Source organism: Bos grunniens, chromosome 5 (genome assembly GCF_055505025.1).
Source record: "Bos grunniens cultivar Pamir isolate PY7600 chromosome 5, Bosgru_T2T1.0, whole genome shotgun sequence".
Taxonomy (NCBI): domain Eukaryota; kingdom Metazoa; phylum Chordata; class Mammalia; order Artiodactyla; family Bovidae; genus Bos; species Bos grunniens.
This window is the reverse complement of record NC_141169.1, coordinates 116,727,179-116,750,372: the sequence shown is the minus strand read 5'-3', so window position 1 is coordinate 116,750,372 and position 23,194 is coordinate 116,727,179. Positions and strand designations below refer to the sequence as shown.

Here is a 23,194-nt window from a genome sequence, read left to right as displayed (position 1 = left end):
GGCTCTTCAATCCCCTCTCTGAAAACCTCCGAGGGCTCCGGCAGCCACGTCCACCTCCGCAGGGACTTCCCAGGTGGGGGGTGCTATCCTCCACAGGCTGGCCCTCACTTCAGACACCAGCTATGTGTCAAGGATCCCCAGGCCTCCCTGTTTTTGTCTAGCTGCCTATAGATTCCAAGGTTCCCACTACCCGCCTCACAACTGATCACTCATTGGCTCACAGAACTCTGGAAAGCGCTAGACTTACAATCACCTTTAGTATAAAGGATACAAGGCAGAACCAGGCAAGAGGGGAGATGCACCGGGAGTCGGGCAGCCCTGGCCCAGCCTCTCTGCAACGCGGGGATAAGACACCTGATTGGGGGGCGGACAGGAAGGCTTGCATCCATAGTTGGAAGAAAGCCTTGCTGAGCTGGCACACATCAGGCGCTCGAGAAAGGTGGCCCATTAGTCACCACATGCCCGGAAGGATGGTGGGTGTGTGCACGTGTGCTGTTTCATTGGTGGTGAGAAAAACCGAGGTCCAGAGACGCCAACCAGGTGAGCCTCAGAGCTGGGCTCCTGCTCACGGCTGGCTGGCTTCTGGGGCAGCGCCCCCAGGCCGGCCTCCTCTGCCCCCAACATTCCCAGCAAGGAGGCCGTCACAGCCCCGAAACCCCGCGGCCTTGAGGAGCCCCCGGGACCCCCAGGCTCCCGCCCACTGAGCAGTTACAGGGCATTTGCGTTAACCACCCCCATCAGGATGAGTCAATGGCCTCCCGCTCTCCAGCAACACAGGCCGGTGTATGGAAAACGGACTTCGAAATTGTCATATGGGAGGAAATGAAAACTATCAATAAAATGTAGACTCTACAAGGCACTGGTTTAATTCACGACCCCATCTTCTCCCCTCGCTGGTTCACAACACAACATCACTCACGGTCTCCAAGACGGAGAAGCCCCGTTTCTGCAGAAAGAAATGAGTCCCGTGCCGCGACCGTGACATGCCCGTCACCATCCATCACCAGCTCCGAGAGAGAAGGACGGTTAAAATGCACAGCGACCTCCCCGGGACCAACGAGGGAGCGTGTCTGGGTTTTAAGGCTGCTGCCCTTTTACTGCGGGAGTGAAAGGGGATTCGCAGACTCACTTTGTCTGTGTCCTTCTGAAGGGTTGTGAGGAGCGCCCCAGCCGTGAGGATGCAGACTGGACGCCAGCAGGACCAGGTCTGGCATCTGCCTCTCCTATCTCTTCTCGGCCGCTCGCCTCTGACCCTCGGGTGGAACCTCCGCTCTGCCCACCCCTGCTTTCCAACTTCTAATCTCACCCCTGAGCTCACAGCCCCAGACCCAGACTGCAGTTTCAGAAAGTGACCACTCCGTAAAGTAGTCATTTTTTATTTCTTATTTTTGGCTTGCGGGACTTGTCAGTTCCCTGACCAGGGATGGAACCTGGGCCCTCGGCAGTGAGAGCATGGAATCCTAGCCACGGAACTGCCAGGGAATTTCCTAAGATGTTTGTGTCTGCATGTATGTAGTCTTGGCCATGCTGTGCAGCACACACGATCTTATGGGAGGATCCCAGCCAGGGATCCAACCTGTGCCCCCTGCACTGGTTGCCACCAGTTTTGCCCACTGGACCACCAGGGAAGTCCCTCCCTAAAATATTTAAATCAGCGCTATCCTGAGACTTGAAAAGTCTTCAAAGCTCCCATTTGGCCAAATACATAGTTCTTTAAGTAATAATGAGAGGTCATTCAACAATTACTTTTGACAAGACGCTCTGGTTCCGGCCATGGTCCTGACATTCAGCAGGTTGGGGAGGCAGCCCCTGGGAGCAGAATTAGGAGGCAGCTTGGTGGGGTGATGTCTGGTATACCTGAAGTGGGCCCCTTGGCGGGTGGCAGTCCTAAACTGTCACATGCCACCTGCTGGAGGAGCAGGAGAAGGGTCCATGTCCTGAGCTGTGTCCCCGGGGTCCTCAGGCTGCAGAGGAGTGTGGACCTGAGATAGGGGCGAGGGGACACAGCTGGACGCCAAGGTGAGGCCTGGGAGGAGGGGGTGGAGGGCTGGTCCTCAAGGAGGGAACCCTGAGGTCTGCTCTCCCTGGGGGCCCCAACTGGAAAAGCCACGGGCTCACCCAGACTCGGACCAGGACTTAACCGCAGGTACAGCCTGGTATTGGCTTGTGGAAGGCAGGTCATGGGACTTTTCAGCATCCCTCACTGCGTGAGAGCCGGTTCCTACGAGAAACGTCCTCGGATGCGTATCTCCATACAGCCTATCGGCAGTGTCTCTAGGGACCCTGACCAACATACTGCCTGTGTGAGACGTGCATGTGAGCGGTGTGGGCCGGATTCCTCAGGGAAAATAAAAGTGATGCAAGAGACTCCCCTCTGGCCAGCTGCTGGGCGTGGGGCCGCTCGCTCCTCAGTTTGGCAGAGGTGTGCTGCTTTTGCGAAGCGGTAGCATAACGGTGTCATGGGTTAGTAAAGCAATCGTATGATTCCGGCCTGTGCTCTTTATAGACGCTGCCTGGTGGCTACTCAGAGCACTCGGGTGATGCTCAGACGGCTGCGCCATGTGCATTGGCAAAACACTGGTGGGTACTTTCTGCTGCGATTTTCAGGCTATGAACACAGTCCTGCCAAGCCCGCCACACACCACGGGCCCTCAGGAAGGCTGGTGCAGCAGTGCTCCCAGGGACCAACAACCCCGCAGGGACTCACCTGCCACCTGCAGGATGCCGTGTCGGGCAACGTCATAGAAGGGGTGGTTCGTGCTCAGCTCGGGGTCTGGGCCAGCCGGGGGCGCCACGGAGGGTGCCGCTGAGGGCCTTCTCGCGGCACCCAGGGCAGCGGCTTCCTCCTCATCTCTCTGCAGCTCTGCGGCAGACGGCAGGGTTAGGGGAGGGTCACTGCATTCCTCAGGAAGGAGGACAGCGAGGGAGCCGCCTGAGGCCTTTTAACAGGACACGCACCTTGCCTTGCTGTGCACCCACTAGGCGCCCACCCTGTGCACCCACTACATGCCTACCTCTGCTGTGCACCCACTATGTGCCCATCTCTGCTGTACACCCACTATGCGCCCACTTAGTGTGTACCCACTACACGCCCATCTCCGCTGTACACCCGCTACCTTCCCACTTGCTGTGCACCCACTATGTGCCCATCTCTGCTGTACACCCACTATGCGCCGACTTAGTGTGTACCCACTACACGCCCATCTCCGCTGTACACCTGCTACCTTCCCACTTGCTGTGCACCCGCTATGTGCCCATCTCCGCTGTACACCCACTACGCGCCCGCTCAGTGTGCACCCACTATGTGCCTGTCTCTGCTGTGTACCTACCACATGCCCACTTGCTGTGCACCCACTATGTGCCCGCTCAGTGTGCACCCACTATGTGCCCATCTCTGCTGTGAACCCACTATGCACCTGCTCAGTGTACACCCCATGGAAAGAGTAAAATGAGTAAAACGAACCCGGGGGCTGGCTGCTGTCCTCCTCACTGACAGCAGAGGTAACAGGCTCAGAGGAGAGAATGACCCTGAGGTCACAAGGTGTGTCTGAACCCGATTTCCCAGCTCCGAATTCTGACTTGGGCCCTTCCTGAGAGATGCTGACACCAGTGGCTGGCAGGAGGCCGTGGCTGGGGTGAAGGGCAGTAGCTGGGGTCCCTGTGCCACAAGGCAGGAAGAAAGGGCTGCCTTCCCGAAGTTTAGTTTTAGTTTTAGTACAGAACAAATACAGAACAAATCCAGGTTCCTTCAGAAAATGTTTCAGTTGGAAAAGGAGCAGGAATTTCACATTTCAGGTGAGGGCAGACTTCAGTCTCCAGACACACTGGATGAATACTGTGACCACGAAATTTAATTCTACCCCGAAACCCACGATGGGACCTCGTTTGGAAACTGTGTCTTTAGAGACGAAATGAATTAAGGTGAGGTCACAGTGGATCAGGGTGGACCTTAAATCCAATGCCATGTCCTTACAAGAAGAGGAAAAGGGCTCCCCTGGTGGTGCAGTGGTTAAGAATCCTCCTGCCAATGCAGAGGACACAGGTCCAATCCCTGCTCCAGGAAGACCCCACGTGCCTCCGGGCAGTTAAGCCCGTGCCCACAGCTGCTGAGCCCCCGCGCCTCAACTACTGAGACCCACACACCTAAGCCTGTGCTCCTCACGCGAGCAGCCACCCCGACGAGCGGCCCACACACCCCAACGAGGAGTGGCCCCTGCTTGCCGCAAGCAGAGAAAGCCTAAGAGCAGCAGTGAAGACCCAGCACGGCCAAAACTCAACATAAATAGATCTTAAAAAAAAACGAAGAGGAAAGGACACAGAGCCCCAGAGAGAAAACCGCCAATCTCCTCCTGGGACGGGGCTGGAAGAGAGCATACTGTACCTATTTCGGCCAGCTCCTCCAGGTCCAGCCCGGACATGCTCTGCTGGGGCGTAGGGCAGCCCGGAGGCACCGTCCAGACGCCGCCTCCCGAGGATCCAGGCACGGGATCCTTCCGACACCCTGAGGGAGAAGCACATTGAATCGGCGAACGTTTAACGCAGGAGTGCCGAGCGTGAGGAATAAAGGAGCGCCCTTCACATGGCCTGCTTGCTCTTCAGTTTCCCTCCTTGACAAAGAAAAAGCAGCCACCTCCGAGTCGCCTGGACCTCAGGTCACTTTTGTGTTTGGCTTTCAACCTGCCCAGCGTACCCCCTTCACCCCCGACCCGTGGGAAACTTGCCCCTCGACGAACCACGTGAGGTCCTGGGAGCTGGACCCCTGGACGGTGGCATCCATCCCACATTTGGGCTCCTATATCTGACCTCGTCCTCTGCAGGTCCTGCCCACTGATGAGTGCATGTGGACGGGGCACCCCCTGCCCAACAGCCCCCTGTCTCAGGAGAGCAGGGCAGAGGGCAGTGGAGGGGGGAAGGGATGTGGAGAGAGAACAGCACCTCCAGGGCAAACACACATTGAGGACAGCATCTTTGCTTCTTCACCACCACCTCACAGATTCACACGCTCACTCCTCTACCCGCTTTATGGAGAGGGCAACTGAGGCCACAAAGATCACTTGGAGTGGCGCATGGCTGCACAGCAGGTAATCACCACCAGCTAAGAGTTTGCCACCTGGTTATTCTGTGCCCTGGAGGCTGATGCAAAACCTGTGCAAATCTTTACGTTACTATCCAAACTGTGGAATATTATGGTACATAAAAAGGAATGAAGGACGGACACCTGGTACGACATGGGTGATCCTCGAAAATATTATGCTAAGTGAAAGCGGGGCATGGAACCCACTCCAGTATTCTTGCCTGGAGAATCCCCATGGACAGAGGAGCCTGGCCAGCTGCAGTCCGTAGGCTCACATAGAGTTGGCCACGACTGAAGCAACTTAGCACGCATGACAGAAGCCAGACCACAAAAGATGACATGAGTCCACAGAATGAGTCCATTCTAGAGCAGGCAGACCCACAGAGACAGAGAGTAGGCCACTGGGTACTAGGAAGTGGGGGTGGGGGTGGGCAGAGATTAGGGAGGTGACAGCAAAGCAGAATGGACTCTTTCTGAGGTGAAGAGAATGTCCTAAAATTGACTATGGTGATGGCTGCCCATATCTGCAATTACACTAAAAACCGCAGAACTATAAACTTGTAAATTATATATTTTGTGAATTATATCTTAGTAAAGGTGTTTTTAAAAATGAACAGTGCTAGGTGAAAACGGCACATACAGTTTGGTCTAGCTTTTGAGTAGTGAAAAGAAACAGGACATTGCTTTTATTTACTTATTTGTATTTTGTCGTGCCTCACGGCTTGTGGGATCTTAGGTTCCCCGACCAGGGACTGAACCCGGGTCCCGGCAGTGAAAACTGGTGAGTCCTAACCGCTGGACTGCCAGGGAAGTCTTCAGAACATTGTTTTTAAAATGCTGGCTTCTCTGAGTTCTAGAATTAGGATTTATAAATCCATTTATTTTCCCACGTTTGTCCCTTTTTCATGTTTGCAAAAGCCTGTATTACACTTAATATAAGGTTAAGTCATATAAACTAAATTAATAAGGTTTTATGAATACAAAAACATTTTAAACCTTGACGTCTTTAAAAAAAAAAAAAAACCCACTTAGTAGCTAAGTGCCATTTTCCATCTTATTTTACAGATGGGAGAACTGAGGCAGAGATCCGGGAGCCAGCCCCTGAAGCGCGGTGCTGTGGAACTCCAGGCCACTGGCCACAGATACAAAGAGCAGAGGGTCGGGGTTGGGGGCAAGGAGGGAGAGGCCAGCCCCCTCTCCAGGGGGACCCCTCAGAGCCAGCTCAGCGAGGCCACACCTGCCCACTTTGGGGGAGAAGTCAGAGTCCATGCTGGTCTGTGACAGCTGCCCATGTTCAAACACTGCAATCTAATCTAAAATGAAAAAAAAAATCTGTATGCCCCAAACTCCACAGTTCCACACACCCAGCAGAATGTGTACATCTGTGTGACAAAGGACGTGGGCTGGAGTATTCTGAGCTGTAGCACTAAAACAGCCCCAAACTGGAAACGACCCGTGTCCACAGACAGTGAAGGGAGCTGTCGGTGTGGACGCTGCGTCTCGGTGGGGAGGATGGTGTCGGGTTATTTGGAGAACGTCTTTACGCTCAGATGCTGGAACAGTCAGCAGGGGAGGCGGGAGGGCTGTATCACCTTCTAGGAGTTCAGCTAAGAGAGAGAGAGAGACAGAAAGCCCATAACAGATGGCACCAATTTCCAAATCAAGGGGAAAAGCATGTGTTTTCTTAAAAACAGCTGGAGACGGAAGGAGGGCAGGCGGGAGAAGCCCTTGACTGGCTCCATCACCCCGTTTGTCAGAGAACAAAGCTGAGGCCCGTGAGGCGCAGACAGTGGCTCGAGGTCACTCAGGGCGCCTCCCAGGACTCCTGTCTCAGTCTCTCTCCCCTGACGCAGCTGAGCCTGGGGTTCCCGCGTCTCCCCTCTGAGAGCTCTCCACAATCTGGGGGCCACGCCACCAGGGCCTGTTTCCTGGCGTCGTTTCAACCAGCCTCCCCCGGCCCCCTGCTGCTGTGAACCCCGCCAGCTGCTCCCCGGGGGGGCACTCTGCTGTCCCGGATGGCTGTGTGGCTTTGCCAAGGGTTGTGCCCTCTCTGGGCCGAGGTGTTGTAAGAGCCCAGCTGGCTGTGGGTGGAAGACCCTGGGCAGGGCACAGGGGGAGAGCCCGCGAGAGGGGGAGGGGTGGGAAAGAGGGGCAGAGACCCCAGGAACGGGGGTGAGGGCTCATGGGTCCCTGGCACACCCTTCTACAAGCCCCGCCCCCGACATGTCCTGGCTCCTCTCTGCCTGCAGTTCTGGGGGGTGGGGGTCTCACCGTGATGCCCCTTTTAACACTAGCAGTCCAGACGCTAGATCAGCCCCACCAACAGCCCACACTTAAACCGACGATTGGGCCTGCTTCCACCTCTGCCTGTAGACCCCCGCTGCACCCCTGCCCGGGGCCTGCCTTGCCTGCTTTCTTCACAGCTTTCTTCACAGCTCCGGAGGTGGGGTGGGCTGGGGGTGCAGTGTGCACACAGGATTGGGTTTTCTCCTGGCATCATGCAGGGCACGGAGTACCAGGCAAGGGAAGCCCCACCTGGGCCCCCCGCCCACCTTCTCCATGTCAGGAACATAGGGCTGCCTTCCAAATCCTGCCTTCCCCAAGCTGGGGGGGGCCTGGGAGGGCAGCAGGGGTGAGCCCAGGCCTGAGCCCCTGTACCCAGGCCGGGCAGGGGCCCCCCGCCCTGCCAGCTGCATCGAAAGTGAGAAAAGAAACTCAATCGTCTACGTCCACAGCTCTGGACCCGCCTGGGCGGCCGGTCTGCGGGAGCCCTGGCGGGGTGAACCTGGTCACCAGAGAGCCCGGCTGCCGGGCACAGGGGCCTGGGGGGCTGCAGCCTGTCCTGTGGGGGACTTGGGGCCACCCTCTCATTCCACTGACAGCTCATGACAAGCGGGAGGGGCTCCCGAGGTTTGAAGATGGGAGGGTGGCACCCTGTCGGCAGCCCACCCTGAGCGCCCGAGCTCCCAGCCCTGCGTGTCCACCTTGGCAGCCCAGCCTGTTACAAACAGCTTGAGAGCAACCAGCTGAGGGCACCGGGGGGAAGCCGGGCACAGGGGTGCCTGATTGGAAACCCAGGGGCTGCTTCCTGGGGGCCCGCCCACCGGGGGAGGAAACATCCAGAACATTCTTGCTTCAAAGCCTCACAGGATGCACTGACACCAGGGTGAGCCACCACGGGGCCCCAGGCCTCCCCCTCGGCTGCCCGAGTGGTGGGGTGAGGGGAGCTCCGGCCAACCCGGGAGCACAGCCTGAAACCCCGACCCTCCGGGGCCAGGAAGGCTTTGTTTTTCCTCCAGACTCTGCCGCAACACCCAGAGTGCTTGTCACTCCTGCTTTTTCCTTTGCAAGCTCAAAACCTGCACCCGGCCGCCTATCTCAAACAGCACAGGCAGTGTTATCCGTTTTGAAGTTTGGGCACCGGGGCCTGAGCGTGTCACATGCAACCCACGCTTTGTTGTGGTGAGGGAGGGCTGGGGGAGGGTAACTGTCGGGCTGAGTAGGCCGCAGGCCCATGGTTGAGGGAAATAGAAGGCTCACCTGCTGTCATGGGCTGCTCACCTGCCATCGTGGGCTGCTCCCCGGGCTTGGATCAGGGCCCGGGGGCCCACCTTGGCCCCCTGCTGCATGTGCTCAGGGGGACCCCACCCTGCGTGGGACGGACACATGGCCAGGGCAGGGGAAGGAAGACGCTCCCCCAACCCCACCCCATGCTGCCCAGGCGATCCTCAGGGAGGCCAGTGTACTGCTCCCATCAGGCCCTGCACAGCTGCTCTCCAGGCCCAGGAGCCCCACGTGGCTCTGATGGGTTGAGAAGGCCCTTGGAGCTGTGAGTTCTGCACCAGCCGTGTGATGGTTGGTTTTATACGTCAACGTGGCTGGGCTACGGTGCCCAGCTGTTTGGTCAAACACCAGCCTAGATGTTGCTGTGAAGGTGTTTGTGGATATGATTAACATTTACAATCAGAATCGGAAAAGGAGTACGCCAAGCCTGTATATTGTCACCCTGCTTATTTAACTTCTATCACCCTGCTTATTTAACTTCTATGTAGAGTATGTCATGCGAAATGCCGGGCTCGGTGAATCACAAGCTGGAATCAAGATTGCCGGGAGAAATACTGACAACCTCAGATATGCAGATGATACTAGTAATGGGAGAGAGTGAGGAGAAACTGAAGAGCCTCCTGATGAAGTGAAAGAGGAGAGTGAAAAAGCTGTCTTAAAACGCAACACTCAAGCAACTAGGATCACAGCATCCAGCCCCATCACTTCATGGCAAACAGATGGGGAAAAAGTGGATACAGAGACAGATTTTATTTTCTTGGGCTGCAAAATCACTATGAATGGTGACTGCAGCCATGAAATTACAAGATGCTTGCTCCTTGGAAGAAAAGCTGTGACAAATCCAGACAGCTTAATGAAAAGCAGAGGCATCACTTAGCTGACAAAAGTCCGTCTAGTCAAAGCAATAGTTTTTCCAGTAGTCATGTACGGATGTGAGAGCTGGACCATAAAGAAGGTTGAGGGCTGAAGAATTGATGCTTTTGAAATGTGCTGTTGAAGACTCTCGAGAGTCCCTTGGACTGCAAGGAGATCCAACCAGTCCATCCTAAAGGAAATCAGTTCTGAATATTCATTGGAAGGACTGATGCTGAAGTTGAAGCTTCAATACTTTGGGTACCTGATACAAAGAGCTGACTCATTGGAAAAGCCCCTAATGCTGGGAAAGACTGAAGGCAGGAGAAGAAGGGGATGACAGAGGACGAGATGGCTGGATGGCATCACTGACTCAACAGACATGAGTTTAAGCAAACTCTGGGAGATACTGAAGGACAGGGGAGCCTAGCATGCTGCAATTCAAAGGGTCACAAAGAATTGGACATGGCTTGGTGACTGAACAACAAACCTCACAAATGGACCCTTTCTCCTCGGTGGCAGGCGTCAGAGCACCAGCTCCATCACCCCCGGCCTCCCTCACCCTCCACCTGGGCCCACACGTCTCATCTCCTCCCGGGCCTCTCACTGCCAAGCCCTTTCCCTCTGAGCCGGGAATCACAAACCTAGGTTGGGGGACATGGACGCTAAGGTGCCACCAGTATCACGAGGCTATGCCAGCTGGAGCTGCAGACCAGGGGCATCAGCACGCAAAAGAGGCTTCTGACCACGTGACGGCTCTACTTATAATTCATAGCAAAATGGTTTGTTGCTATAAAATTATATTTGCACATTACACAAATAGACCCTCGCAGCAATTATCCTAATGCCGTAGTTACAAATTATCACCTACTTAGCTCAGGCAAATCAGTACCAGACCTAATGTGAGTGGTGCAGGCGATGTGTGGGACGCACAGAGTGAGAGCCTACCCCCATATTTGCACAGCCCCACCCCCTGCTCAGGACGGGGGCGCTGATGAGAGGCTCTGTGCGGAGGGCGGGGTGGGCTCGAGGCCATCCAGCGCTGACCCCGTATCGACAGGGAGGGCACCCAGGGAGAAAGGGGTTGGCAGGGTCCCATCAGGGCAGGGGTGCAAGTCCAGGAGTAAGGGGAGGGGCTGAGAGGGGGGCCACCACTAAGCTGGGACCCCAGAGTCTCGGGGTACACCCCATCAAGAGCAATTTTCACCCTTTTGTCTCAGCGATGTCACAGATTTACAGATACAGATTCGCACTACCCACTCTTCATCACAAACACCACCCCGGACTCTGGCGAGAAGGCAGATGTAGCGGGGCCCGAGGCCGCTGGAACCGGGCATGACAGCTGGGGGAAACACCCAAAGGTGGAGACAGCAAGGTCCCAATGAGCTGCGACCTGCTGCACGACGTTGTCAGAGGCCTGCCCGCAAGGGCCAGGGGCGCTGGGCTGAAAAGACAAGGTGGGGTCGGGTGGGGGTCTGCTGAGCGCTGCTGGGGCCGCCCACCTGCTCCTGTGGTTCTTGTAGACACCAGCCTCAAGCCTGGGGGCCGCTCCCCTCCCCAGCATCCCTGGCCCTGCCCTGGTACCCAGTGCTCATTCAGGTGTGCGCCTCTCACCTGCACGGCCCTCAGGGGCACATCTCAAACCTCTGCACTCCACCCCCGCTGTCTCTGCTCCAGCCACACAGGCCTCAGGCTTGAGCCTCAAACAGGCCGGGCTGTTCTTGCGTCAGGGCCTTTGCACTTGCTGTCGCCTCTCCCTGCAACACATCGCAACTGCAGGGAGTGAGTGATCCATATGGTTCCTGTTATGACCATTGGCTCAAGTCCAAGTCAATAATTCAGGCTGAATTCAAATCTGCCCCCTCACTGGTCCCCTTGGAGGTGGGATCCGCAGGGATAAACCTCCCCTCCACCTTCAGATCCTTCTGTATAGGAAGATCTGGTTACAGTTTAGCCAGGTCAAATAAAGACTTTTCCTTTGGAAGAGAAGCTATGACAAACATAGACAGCATATTAAAAAGCAGAGACAATACTTTGCTGACAAAGGTCCATATAGTCAAATCTATGGTTTTTCCAGTAGTCATGTACAGATGTGAGAGTTGGACCAAAAAGAAGGATGAGTGTCGAAGAACTGATGCTTTCAAATTGTGGTGCTGGAGAAGACTGTTGACAGCCCCTTGGACAACAAGATCAAACCAGTCAATACTAAAGGAAATCAACCCTGAATATTCACTGGAAGGACTGATGCTGAAGCTGAGGCTCCAATACTTTGGTCCCCTGATGCGAAGAGCCGACTCACTGGAAGAGACCCTGATGCTGGGAAAGTTTGAGGGCGGGAGAAGGGGACGACAGAGCACAAGACGGCTGGATGGCACCACCGACTCAATGGACAGGAGTTTGAACAAACTCTGGGAGACGGTGAATTACAGGGAAGCCTGGAGTGCTGCAGTCCACGGGGTCGCAAAGAATTGGACACAATTGAGCAACTGAACGACAATAATGCAGCCAGAGAGAAAAGCACCCCAAGTCCCGGGGGTGATCAGGCCACCCGTACTTTCCAGAGCCAGGGACCTGGTTCTGCCCTCTCTGTGTCCGGTCCAGAGACCCCTCTGTACCCTGCAGCATTGACCCCAGCCCCTGCGCTGGCACTGTGAGCAAGCAGAACGGAGGAAGAGTCAGGGGAATGGGTTCCAGGCCGGGTCACTCCTACTCAGGGGGCCTCCTCAGTGAGGCCAGTCCGCCCCCTCAGACCCTACTTCCCTACCTGTGAAATGGGCACAAACCCCGCCCTCCACCAGTACCACAGTGACGATCAAATGAAGTCCAGATGAGCCATCATTCTGAAGGGTTGGGCACTCCAGAGGCAGGTGAACAGTAATGGTCACCAGGGCTGTGCAAGCCAGGTGGTGATCAGAAGACAACATTAATCTTATTCAGATCCTGATAAACAATAACTTATTTACGGCCCAACTCTCACATCCATACTGGAAAAACCTCAGCTTTGACTGTGGACCTTTGTCAGCAAAGTAATGTCTCTGCTTTTTAATACGCTGTCTAGGTTAATATGCTGTCTAGGTTGGTCATTGGAGAAGGAAATGGCAACCCACTCCAGTGTTCTTGCCTGGAGAATCCCAGGGACGGGGGAGCCTAGTGGGCTGCCGTCTATGGGGTTGCGCAGAGTCGGACACGACTGAAGTGACTTAGCATAGCAGGTTGGTCATAGCTTTTCTTCCAAGGAACAAATGTCTTTTAATTTCATGGCTGCAGTCACCATCTGCAGTGATTTTGGAGTCCCCCAAAATAAAGTCTCTCACTGTTTCCATTGTTTCCCCATCTATTTGCCATGAAGTGATGGGACCAGATGCAATGATCTTAGTTTTCTGAATGTTGAGTTTAAAGCCAGCTTTTTCCTTCTCCTTTTCACTTCCATTAAAAGGCTCTTCAGTTCCTCTTTGCTTTCTGACATAAGGGTGGTGTCATCTGCGTATCTGAGGTTATTGATATTTCTCCCGGCAATCTTGATTCTAGTCTGTGCTTCATCCAGCCCGGCATTTCACATGATGTACTCTGCATATAAGTTAAATAAGCAGGGTGACAATATACAGCCTTGACGTACTCCTTTCCCAATTTGGAACCAGTCCGGTTCTAACTGTTGCTTCTTGACCTGCATACAAATTTCTTAAGAGGCAGGTCAGGTGGTCTGGTATCCACATCTCTTGAAGAACTTTTCACAGTTTGTTGTGATCCACACAGTCAAAGGCTTTGGCATAGTCAATAAAGCAGAGGTTTTTCTCTCTTCCTTTTTCAATGATCCAGCAGATGTTGGCAATTTGATCTCTGGTTCTTTTGCCTTTTCTAAATCCAGTTTGAACATCTGGAAGTTCTTGGTTCATGTACTGTTGAAGCCTTGCTTGGAGAATTGAGCGTTACTTTGCTAGCATGTGAGATGAGTGCAATTGTGTGGTAGTTTGAGCATTCTTTGGCATTGTCTTTCTTTGGGATTAGAATGAAAACTGACCTTTTCCAATCCTGTCGCCACTGCTGAGTTTTCCAAACTTGCTGGCATATTGAGTGCAGGACTTCCACAGCAACATCTTTCAGGATTTGAAATAGCTCAACTGGAATTCCATCACCTCCACTAGCTTTGTTTATAGTGATGCTTCCTCAGGCCCACTTGACTTCGCATTCCAGGATGTCTAGGTGGGTGATCACACCATCGTGGTTATCTGGGTCGTGAAGATCTTTTTTGTACAGTTCTTCTGTGTATTCTTACCTCTTAATATCTTCTGCTTCTGTTAGGTCCCTACCATTTCTGTCCTTTATTGAGCCCATCTTTGCATGAAATGTTCCCTTGGTAATTTTTGAAAAGATCTCTATAGTCTTTCCCATTCTATTGCTCTCCTCTATCTCTTTGCACTGATCACTGAGGAAGGCTTTCTTATCTCTCCTGGCTATTCCGTGAAAGTGAAAGTGAGAGTCGCTCAGTCTTGTCCGACTCTTTGCGATGCCATGGACTATACAGTCCATGGAGTCCTCCAGGCCAGAATACTGGAGTGGGTAGTCTTTCCTTTCTCCAGGGGATCTTCCCAAGCCAGGGATCGAACATAGGTCTCCCGCATTGCAGGTGAATTCTTTATCAGCTGAGCCACAAGGGAAGCCCGAAAATACTGGAGTGGTAGCCTATCCCTTCTCCAGCAGATCTTCCCGACCCAGGAATCGAACCGGGGTCTCCTGCATTACAGGCAGCTTCTTTACCAACTGAACTATCAGGGAAATCCTTGGAATATCACAAATTCTTCAGTAATCCATCAGCCCTCCCACATACAATGCAAGCTGTTACAACAGCAAGCTGTTACACAGCTCCCCGACCTGGGAGCTCTGGGTGGGAGCAGAGCCCTTCACAGCGGAAAGAGCCCGCAGAGGCCCCTAGAACTTGACCCCAGGGGGTCACAGCCCCCGGAGGAGGTGCTTTCTGGAAGCCCCACGCAGGCCCCGCAGGTTCAAATCTTCCGCCCTCTGGCTTCAACCACCCGCAGCTTTTCTGTGGATGATAAATGCCCTGACCCAGTCCCCAGGAGGCCTCCTTTGTTTTCGTTTTATAACCAGGTAGGGGGAGAGAGTGGGCAGGTTCCCAGAAGGTTCTGGACTCCTGACCTGCCAAACCAGTTCCTTCTATGGAACAGCCACTGGCTCCAGCCATCCAACATCTTGTGCCCTGCTCTGACCAGGGTCACTGCAGAAAGAAGGGCTGGGGAACAGGTTCCAACCAAGCTCAGTCCCCACAGTCTTCCCTGGGTGTGGGGGGAGGGAGACGACTAGTCCTAAGAGGGGTAAAACATGGATAAAGCTGCCACGCCCTGTTTCAGGCACTCCATACAAATTACATTTGTTTCTTCCTCCCAGGAACCCCCTGAGTAGTTGACAGCACTGCCCGTATTTTATGAGGAAACCAGGGTGCAGGGTGACCAGCTCCTGGCGAGCAATTCTCAGTCACTTGGCCGGGATGAGGGCTCAGGGAGGCAGGCACCAGCGGCAACTGTTGACCAGAGCACAGCCCGCCTGCTCCGAGGCTCAGGACACCCTGCCTGCCTGGGAGGGGAGAAAACGGGGACCCAGGAAACTGGACAGAGGCCAGACCCAGCTGCCAGCAGCCCTGGGAGCCTCCAGGACGATGGCTGGGGCGGTGCCCTCCCCTGGGCATCTCCAAGGGCACCCCCGCGCAGAAGGAAACCTCCGATGTGCCCTGGGTGGCCAGGGAAGCCCCTGGATACACCCATCACATCTTCCTTGAGCATCAGTTTCAATCAAAAGATTGAAGGAAAAGTTAATTTACCTGAAAGGAAACTGAAAGCATTTCTTTTATCCCCAAGCTACTCTCACACAGACTTGAAGAGAAGTCACTGGAAGGCTTGGAATGTCATCCCCCAGGAGGCAGACCTCAGGGCCCTGGGGCTGCCCCTCCCTCTCCCTTCCCACCCGCTTGCCGCCAGCAAGGGCGTGGACGCTGCTGTCGCAGCTTGGTAGGCTCTCCACTTTCTGCCTGGCCATGTGACCTCAGAAAGTCGTCTAAACCTCCCTGCCTCAGTTTCCTCATCTGTAAAAGGGGACAGTAACAGCCCCTGCTCGTGAGGCATGTGTGAGTGAAGAATAAGGCAATAAGTGTGCAGTTAGGGGACTTCCCTGGTGGTCCAGGGGTTAAGACTCTGCCTTGTAGTTCAGGGGACATGGATTCGATCCCTGGTTGAGAACTGAGATCCTGCAAGTCGTGAAGCATCTAAGTCCGCGCACCACAACTGCAGAGTCTGTGAGTCCGCGCACCACAACTGCGGAGCCCATGAGTCCGCGCACCACAACTGCAGAGTCTGTGAGTCCGCGCACCACAACTGCAGAGTCCGGGCACCGCAATGAGATCCTGTGGGCCGAAAGTAAGACCCGGGGCAGCCAAAAGAAAAAAAAGCATGCAGGTAGGGCCTGAGAGCCTCAGCAAAGGTGAGTGTGACCTTCTGGGGAAGGATGGTCAAGGGCGTCACTTTACAGGTCAAAAGGCTGAGTCCCCAGGAGGGAAAGTGACCTGATCAAAAACTAGGTCCCTGACTCCTCCTGGGGCTCCTTGTCCCCATCCTGCTGCTCCTGTGCCTCCGCGTCCCCACTGGTGAAAGAAGGTAAGATCAGGAGGCGGGTGTGCCCGCCAGGCACCTCCAGGGTGGCGGAGCTCTCGCTGTCCCCTCTGTAACCATCCCTGAAAGCCTCTCTGAAAGCCACCATCCATGGTGTGCCCAGGACAGCCTCACATGGCACTGGCTTGTCAGGGAGATGCCAAGATCCATGGGATGTTTAGTCAAGTTTCCAGACCTCAAAACATCTCATTACAGCGCTCACTGATGGAGTGGCTAAAGATGTGGCATACATAGACAATGGAATACTACCCAGCCATAAAGAAGAATGAAATAATGCCATTTGCAACGATATGGATGGACCAGGAGGGCATTCTGCTTTGTGAAGGACATCAGAACAAAAGACAAATACTCTGTTTTCACTTACTTGTGGAATCTAAATAGCAATCGAATATAACAAATGAACAAGCATCTCACGGAGGTTGCATTTCAGTGACTCAGTGATATCATCCAAGTGCATTTGTACCGCCCGTACCTGACCACCTGTCAGGTACTGCCCAGGTATGTCTACCCCCACCTCACACGTGACTTATCCCCAGCTTCTGTGTGACCTTAGTGTGCCCACTCTTTCCTGCCTACGTCTCACCCATTTCCCAACTCAATGGTCACCTCCTCCAGGAAGCCCTCCCAGACCTCCCACAAGCCTCTGGCTTCCCTATGTCACACAGAGGCTTGACTGGGAGTCCCCCTTGGGCAGGGACTGCAGAGGTGGCCGTCCACAAGGACTAGATGGGTTCAGGCCTGTGCACTGTATTGGTCTTCACCCCTCGGTCCCTGCTCTGCTGCTGGCTTGAGAAATGGCTTAAAGTCACCGAGTTAAAGCAGAAACTCACAAAACAAGAGCCTAAAACCACCGACAAAGACCGACCGAAAGATATCTGGTGGTGAGTCTTAGATTTTGAATTCTCACCAACACAAGCGTCAACACCGCATTTCACAGACAAGCAGCACCGTGCTCTTTGGAATCCACACAGCCCTCTGTCACAAAACCTCAAGTCTGTGAGCTCCAGGCAGTCAAAGCCAGGTCCCACCCCGCCCAAAACTCAGGAATTCCTCCCCGCCCACCCTGCTTCCTTCTCCCTGGGAGCTCTCCACACAACTGGCCAGGCCCTGGGGAACCCAGGGCTGTGGACAGTGGCCCTGGGCTAGGGTTTGCGAAAAGGGAAGGTAACCCAGGGCTCTCTCCGAAACTGGCAGTTTGGGAGGCTGATTTAACTTCGGGGCATATTAAGTCTTGTTGTGGGGAGGTGGGGGGGTCCATCCCCTGTGACCAGCCAGCGGTAACCACCAGCTGGAGCCCCCTGAGCCTGAAGAGACTCAGCACATGCTCTGCCTCAGTCTTCTCATCTGTGAAGCAGGTCGATGGCTCCCAAGTTCGGGATGAGGGAGCTGCTGTGCGGGCGATCCGGGACCCCGAATGAGGGGAGGAAAAACGGGGAGGTCGGCGAAAGTTTGGGCTGAGATGGCCCAACCAGAACAAACCCAAACAAGCAACCAGAACAAACGCAAACAAGAAAAGGCGGGAGAAGCGACGGGGCTGGAAGGGAGGTGGGGGACGGGGTGTAGGGAGGGGGCTGGGAGGAGAGGCGGGGTCGGGAGGGGAGAAGGGCCGGAGCGGGGGATGCGCGCGCGCGTGGAAAATGGGAGGTGGGGTGTGCGGGAGTGGGCGAGGGGCCGGGCCAGGCTGGGGCGATCGAGGCTCCCCAGGTACCGCGCCCCGCCTCGGCGTGCCCGCCGGAGCATTGGGCCGGGCCTCAGAGCCCGCGCCGCCTGCCCGCCCAGGCCCATGCGGGCTCCCTCCGGCGGACACCCCGCCGCCTTACCTGACGCAGCCCCACGGGCGCCTTACCTGGGCTCCGCGATGTCCGGCGACTCACCTGGCCCCGCCCCGGACGTGGCTCCCGCGAGGCCGCGCCCCTCGCACCGCCCCTCCGGCGCCGTCTCCCTGGAGCTCAGGACTGGAGTGACCCAGGGTCTCCGCGAGTTACCATTTCTGCGCATGCGCAGAGCCTCTGCCCCAGCCCTTCGCCGTTGTCCGGTCGCTCCGTCGCGTCCGACTCTTTGCGACCCCGTGGACTGCAAGCTCTCCATGCTTCCCTGTCCATCACCAACTCCCGGAGTTTGCTCAAACCCAGGTTCATTGTGTAGATGACGCCATGACCCCCTTAAAGTGAAAGTGAAGTCGCTCAGTTGCGTCCGACTCTTTGCGACCTCATGGACTGTAGCCTACCAGGCTCCTCCATCCATGGGATTTTCCAGGCAAGAGTACTGGAGTGGGTTGCCATTTCCTTCTTCAGGGGATCTTCCTGACCCAGGGATGGAACCTAGGTCTCCCGCATCGCAGGCAGACGCTTTACCATCTGAGCCATCGGGGAAGTCCTACTGACCCCATGAGTTGGGGTGTCATATACTCAGGAAAGGCCCCTTAGCCCTGGAGGTGCCATTGAAGAGTCCGGGGCCCCAGGCAAGGGGAGGATTGGTCTTCTGATAGGATCGCATTCGAATCCAGAGGGCTTCCCTGGTGGCTCAGACAGTCAAGAATCTGCCTGGACCCGAGTTCCAACCCCTGGGTAGAAGGGCATGACAACTCCAGTATTCTTGTCTGGAGAATTCTGTGGATAGAGGAGCCTGGTGGGCTCCAGTCCATGGGGTCACAGAGTCGGACACAACTGAGTGCCTAACGCTTTCGACTCTCATCCAGAGAGCAGTTCAGGAGCGGCATTCTAAAGGTGGATCTTTCTATCAGGCCGGGTGTCTGTCGCCCACCTTTCTGGCTGCAGCTCTGTCTCCACCGCCTCCCAGCCAGTCTCCCTGGTTTCTGAAGGTCAGTGCCCTCTCAGGGCTGAGTATGCATTTCTTTTCATCTCTACCCACTCCCCAGCCTCCTGCTTTCAAAACAGCCTATCACCAACTAAATGATGATCACCAGCTAACTCTCCTGAATCCCGACTCCTGTTTCTGGACGCCCATGTGACGTCTTCACGTGCAGAACTTCGAAGGCAGCTCAAGCCCCACACGTCCACCTGGACTCCTCTCCTGGGTGTCCCACCTCCTTCTCCACCAGCCCCTTCCAAACCGAGGGCGCATCCTGGGCTCCCCTTGTTCCCTCACCCTCCACGTGTGGTCCTAGGATGAGCCCCGATAGCTCTTCCTTGAAGACGTGTCACAGCGCCACCACTTCTCTCCACCCACACTGGTCCAAGTGGGCCAGGCCGCCAGCATCTCTCACGTGGCCCAGGGCAGCAGCCTCCTGACCCATGTCTTGGTTCTGTACTTGCCCCCTTCCCTGGTATCAACACAGCAGCTCGGGTGGTCCTTCCTGAGACGCTGTCCTGCCCCCTCTTCCCCTCCTCCTCTCAGGGGAGGAGGGGGGCACAGTCCCAGGCTGCCATGCACGGAAGGTGGTGTGGCTGCTGGCAGCTCTGGGGTTGCATGTAGGGGGCTCTGTGGCCCCCAGTGGCCAGTGTCCAGCCGCCAAGACAATCGGGTGTATTGACCCTCCCCATTTCTAGGGGACAGGGGCATCTGACTGCAGAGGCCACATGTGGTATCACCCTCTGCCACAGACTGGTGCAGAGTCCAATCACATGTGCCTTCACCAGGGTACAGCGAGCAGTTCAGGACACTCCAGTTGGTGGGATGGGCTGGACTTTGCCTGGAAGTTTGAGGAAGAAACAATTCCTGCTCTGTCTTTCCCTCTCCCCGACCCTAGATGAAGAAGCATGGTGCTCCTGGGATAGCAAGCAGCCATCCTGGGACTGCAAAGAGATCTAGGCTTGGGATAAAGCAGAGATGGCAGGGACCTGGGTTCTTGGTGACCCTGTAGAGCCCCTGGATCAAACCTGGCTGAGGCCCACACTTCTTTGGGCATCAATAGATTTTCTTATTGTTCAAACTAGTTTGGACTTTCTAATTCTTATGACCAAAAGTATCCTCTGATAAAACATTGTTATGCTCTTTAACCAAATTGCAAAGAGTTTCTCTCCTTATAGCGCTAGCAGAACAAAACCCAGGGAAGACCTGGGTGTCTGAGCCCGAGATACACGACCATTCCAGGGATAGGAAGGGGGTTAGACAGACCAGAACTTTATCCTCCCCAAGGTCAGGACAGCTTAGGGACTTCCCTGGGGGTCCCAGTGGCTAAGAAGCTCCCAATGCAGGGGGCCCAGGTTCCATCCCTTATCAGGGAACTAGATCCCACATGCCACCACTAAGAGTTTGCATGTCACAGCTAAAAGACCCTGCGTGGGGCGACGACCCCACGTGCTGCGGTTAAGAACCAGCACAGACAAACCAATAAATATAAACCAATAAATATAAAGCTTCATGCCAGTTGTGCTAACCGTAAGCATGAAATAAGTGAATACGGTTTAATATTAATGGGAACCAGTGCTTGGCTCTAAACTTCAGCTGTCACCTTTCCGAGGCGGGCCAGCATTATGAGGCTGTTTGCTGACTGCAGTATCTCCAAGTGTCCAGTCCTGTGTCCAGCACATGGTAGTCACTGTTCTCAATATGAATGAATGAATGACAACAGTTTCTATTGTCCCCCAAGCAGCTGCCTTTTTCTGTGCAAAGAATCTGTGACCATCCTGGCATGCGGGCTTGTTCACCTCTCACACCCCTAAAAGTGAAAGTGTTAAGTCGCTCGGTCGTGTCCGACTCTGTGTGACCCCATGGACTGTAGCCCACCAGGCTCCTCTATCCGTGGGGATTCTCCAGGCAAGAATACTGGAGTGGGTAGCCTATCCCTTCCCCAGGGGATCTTCCTGACCCAGGAATTGAACCGGGGTCTCCTGCATTGCAGGTGGAATCTTTACCGTCTGAGTCAGCAGGGAAACACCTGCATGTTGTTATTTGTACCCTCCTTGCTCCCAAAGGACTTTGGAGGTGAGAAGACAGAGGGGTCCATGGTGCTGCCTGCCCTCTAAGTCATGTGCACATATGAGCCCCTGGATGGATCGGGAAGGGGGCCTATTTCTAGGTCAAAACTCTTCTTCCCTCTCAAAACATGGCAAGGAAATGGAGGAGATGCCCCATGACTTACATGCTTGAAGGGTTTCAACTAGTGGTTATGTTGCCTTTTGTGGAATATAAGCATCTTTTATTATCAAGGTAAGATCAGTCTCATGAAACTGGGACAATTTTCTGGTTCAAAAAGCGACTTTGGACAGAAGTAAGAGAAAACACCCCTCTCCCCTTCCCCGCTGGTCTATGACTAGCAATGTAATTTCATGGTATTAAGATGTGTCGGGGGGAACGCTGCCCTCCTCGCTTCTGTGTTTTGTGAAAATCTCATACAAATTCCACAACCACAGCTTAGTGATATTAAAACATACACAGTAAAGCAGTCATACAGAATGATTCTGGGAAAAGAATGCAGGTGTGTCCCGCCATTCATAATAAAAGGCAAGAAGTAGAAAGAAACTGTGAGACCCACAGCGGCTCCCTTTTTGGTTCTTTCTTCTGTTTTTTTCCCCAAGCACGTCTAATCAGTCACCCACCAGTTAGTCATTCCCTTCTGTAGCTGTAACAATGACTCCTTGCATTTCAAATGCTTTGCGATAGAAAAGAACGAATAATAACGCAAAATGAAGGAATTACATCTGAATGGTATTATTCCCAGCTTTATTAAATTTGCTCTGTACAAATGTTTATGAAGTCGGAGAGTTGCTTTTCCCCTGAGCTGCAAATTCCACATTAATAAGTGCTGGGGGATGGGAGCTTGAAAGGAAGGAGGAAAGAAAGACCCCTCGTCAGTGGTCCTGGGCTTCTCGTTTGTTTTTTTCCCAAATTTAACTCTCCCTGCCGGCTGCTTGAGCCGAGATGTGGTCTGCTTTGAATCCTACTAAAACCATGAAACCAAAATTTCCCCACCAAGTGTGGGCTCGGGCGTGATATCCAAGTCGAGCCAAAAGGCGTCTAGGAGTTCGTGTTCCAACCCTCCCCTTTATGGGCACAGACCAGTGAGGTGAAGGGCTTTATTTGCTGCCGTGCAGCCCAGCCAGGAACCCAAGCAAGGTTTCCCGACCGCCTGCCCTCCTGTCGTGTGCCCCGGTCCAAATTTTAAGCAAATGCGTTTGGTTGTTAGCAGTGACTGCACACTCAGCACACGCCCCCTGGTGTCTGCTGCCGCTGTTTGGACCCAAGTCTTGAAACCCTTTTGATTTACAACTGAGCAGGTCTCATCCTGATGCCTTTTTGGTGTCAGGGTGGAAGGCTGGTTGTGTCCTCTGACACTCTGCACCTTTCAAATGACTTTGCTGTGTGCAGACTCCCCACCGTATTAGTCTCTCCACCCGAGGTGGCCAGACCTAGGGGTTTACCCAGAGTCCTTTGCAACCAGGACCCTGACATTGACTAGACTCCACCGTTGTGACCTACACCATGAGAAAGAAGGCGGCCCTGCAGTGTTTTATGGGAAAGGGAAGCCTCAGATGCTCAGCGGGGGCAGGGGGCGGGGAGGAGGGGGCTTGCAGTGGATACAAGGTTAAGTACCTGGGTCATGATTGCTATTGGTGCTGGTGACAGTTGTGGGTTTGGCCCAGGATAACTGGTACATTGTTATGTGGTGAGAGCACTTCCATATAGTGGGAGTGATTTCTGGGGGGGAAGCTTCAGCCTGCAGCCACTTGAAGCAGGATTTTAGCTTCTGGCCAGAGATTGGAGTCAGGCCGCAGCAGTGAGAACACTGAATCCCGGCCACTAGACCGGTGGCCAGGACCTGCCCGTATGGCTTTGCGGAAAATGGGTTTCCACAAAGAAATGGAGAATAGTGAAAGAAGTGAAGCGTTTGTTAGAAGAGTGCGTGTGGATAGACACATGGTGGGCTCAGAGAGAGAGTACCTCCTTTGCTTGGTTCCGTTTATTCGGCTTATCCCAGTGTCCCCCCCTGTCTGCACACACATCTCTTGGCCAAGACAGATTCTAGCGAAGAAGACTATGAGTAGGTTGACAGCGCTTCCTTTTGACCTCCAAGAAGCCTTCCTGTGCATGTATAGTTGGGAATGTCTCCTTGACCTCGAGAATG

General features: G+C 54.4%; 1 protein-coding gene and 1 long non-coding RNA gene across 7 annotated transcripts in view; one reads left to right on the top strand and one right to left on the bottom strand.

Moving 5' to 3' along the window:
• ARHGAP8 (Rho GTPase activating protein 8) overlaps nucleotides 1–18,181 on the bottom strand; it is a 51,541-nt gene extending 33,360 nt beyond the window's left edge. The window contains exons 1-3 of one of the 6 annotated variants that reach the window (XR_015164629.1): nucleotides 18,014–18,165; nucleotides 4,382–4,501; nucleotides 2,708–2,863 (exon numbers count right to left, since the gene is read on the bottom strand). Coding sequence is in view for 4 of the 6 variants with exons in the window: in XM_086403231.1 (XP_086259357.1) it covers nucleotides 2,708–2,863; nucleotides 4,382–4,418 (193 nt within the window). In the remaining 2 variants the exon portion in view is untranslated. Of the gene's footprint in view, nucleotides 1–2,707; nucleotides 2,864–4,381; nucleotides 4,502–17,987 lie in introns of all 6 variants that reach the window. The other 5 variants (XR_015164628.1, XM_086403231.1, XM_086403232.1 and 2 more) reach the window with 5 other exon arrangements.
• LOC147373236 (uncharacterized) lies at nucleotides 15,851–16,580 on the top strand. The gene is made up of 2 exons (XR_015164630.1): nucleotides 15,851–15,979; nucleotides 16,363–16,580. It is a non-coding gene; the product is annotated as an uncharacterized LOC147373236 (long non-coding RNA).
• Nucleotides 18,182–23,194: the final 5,013 nt, after the last annotated feature.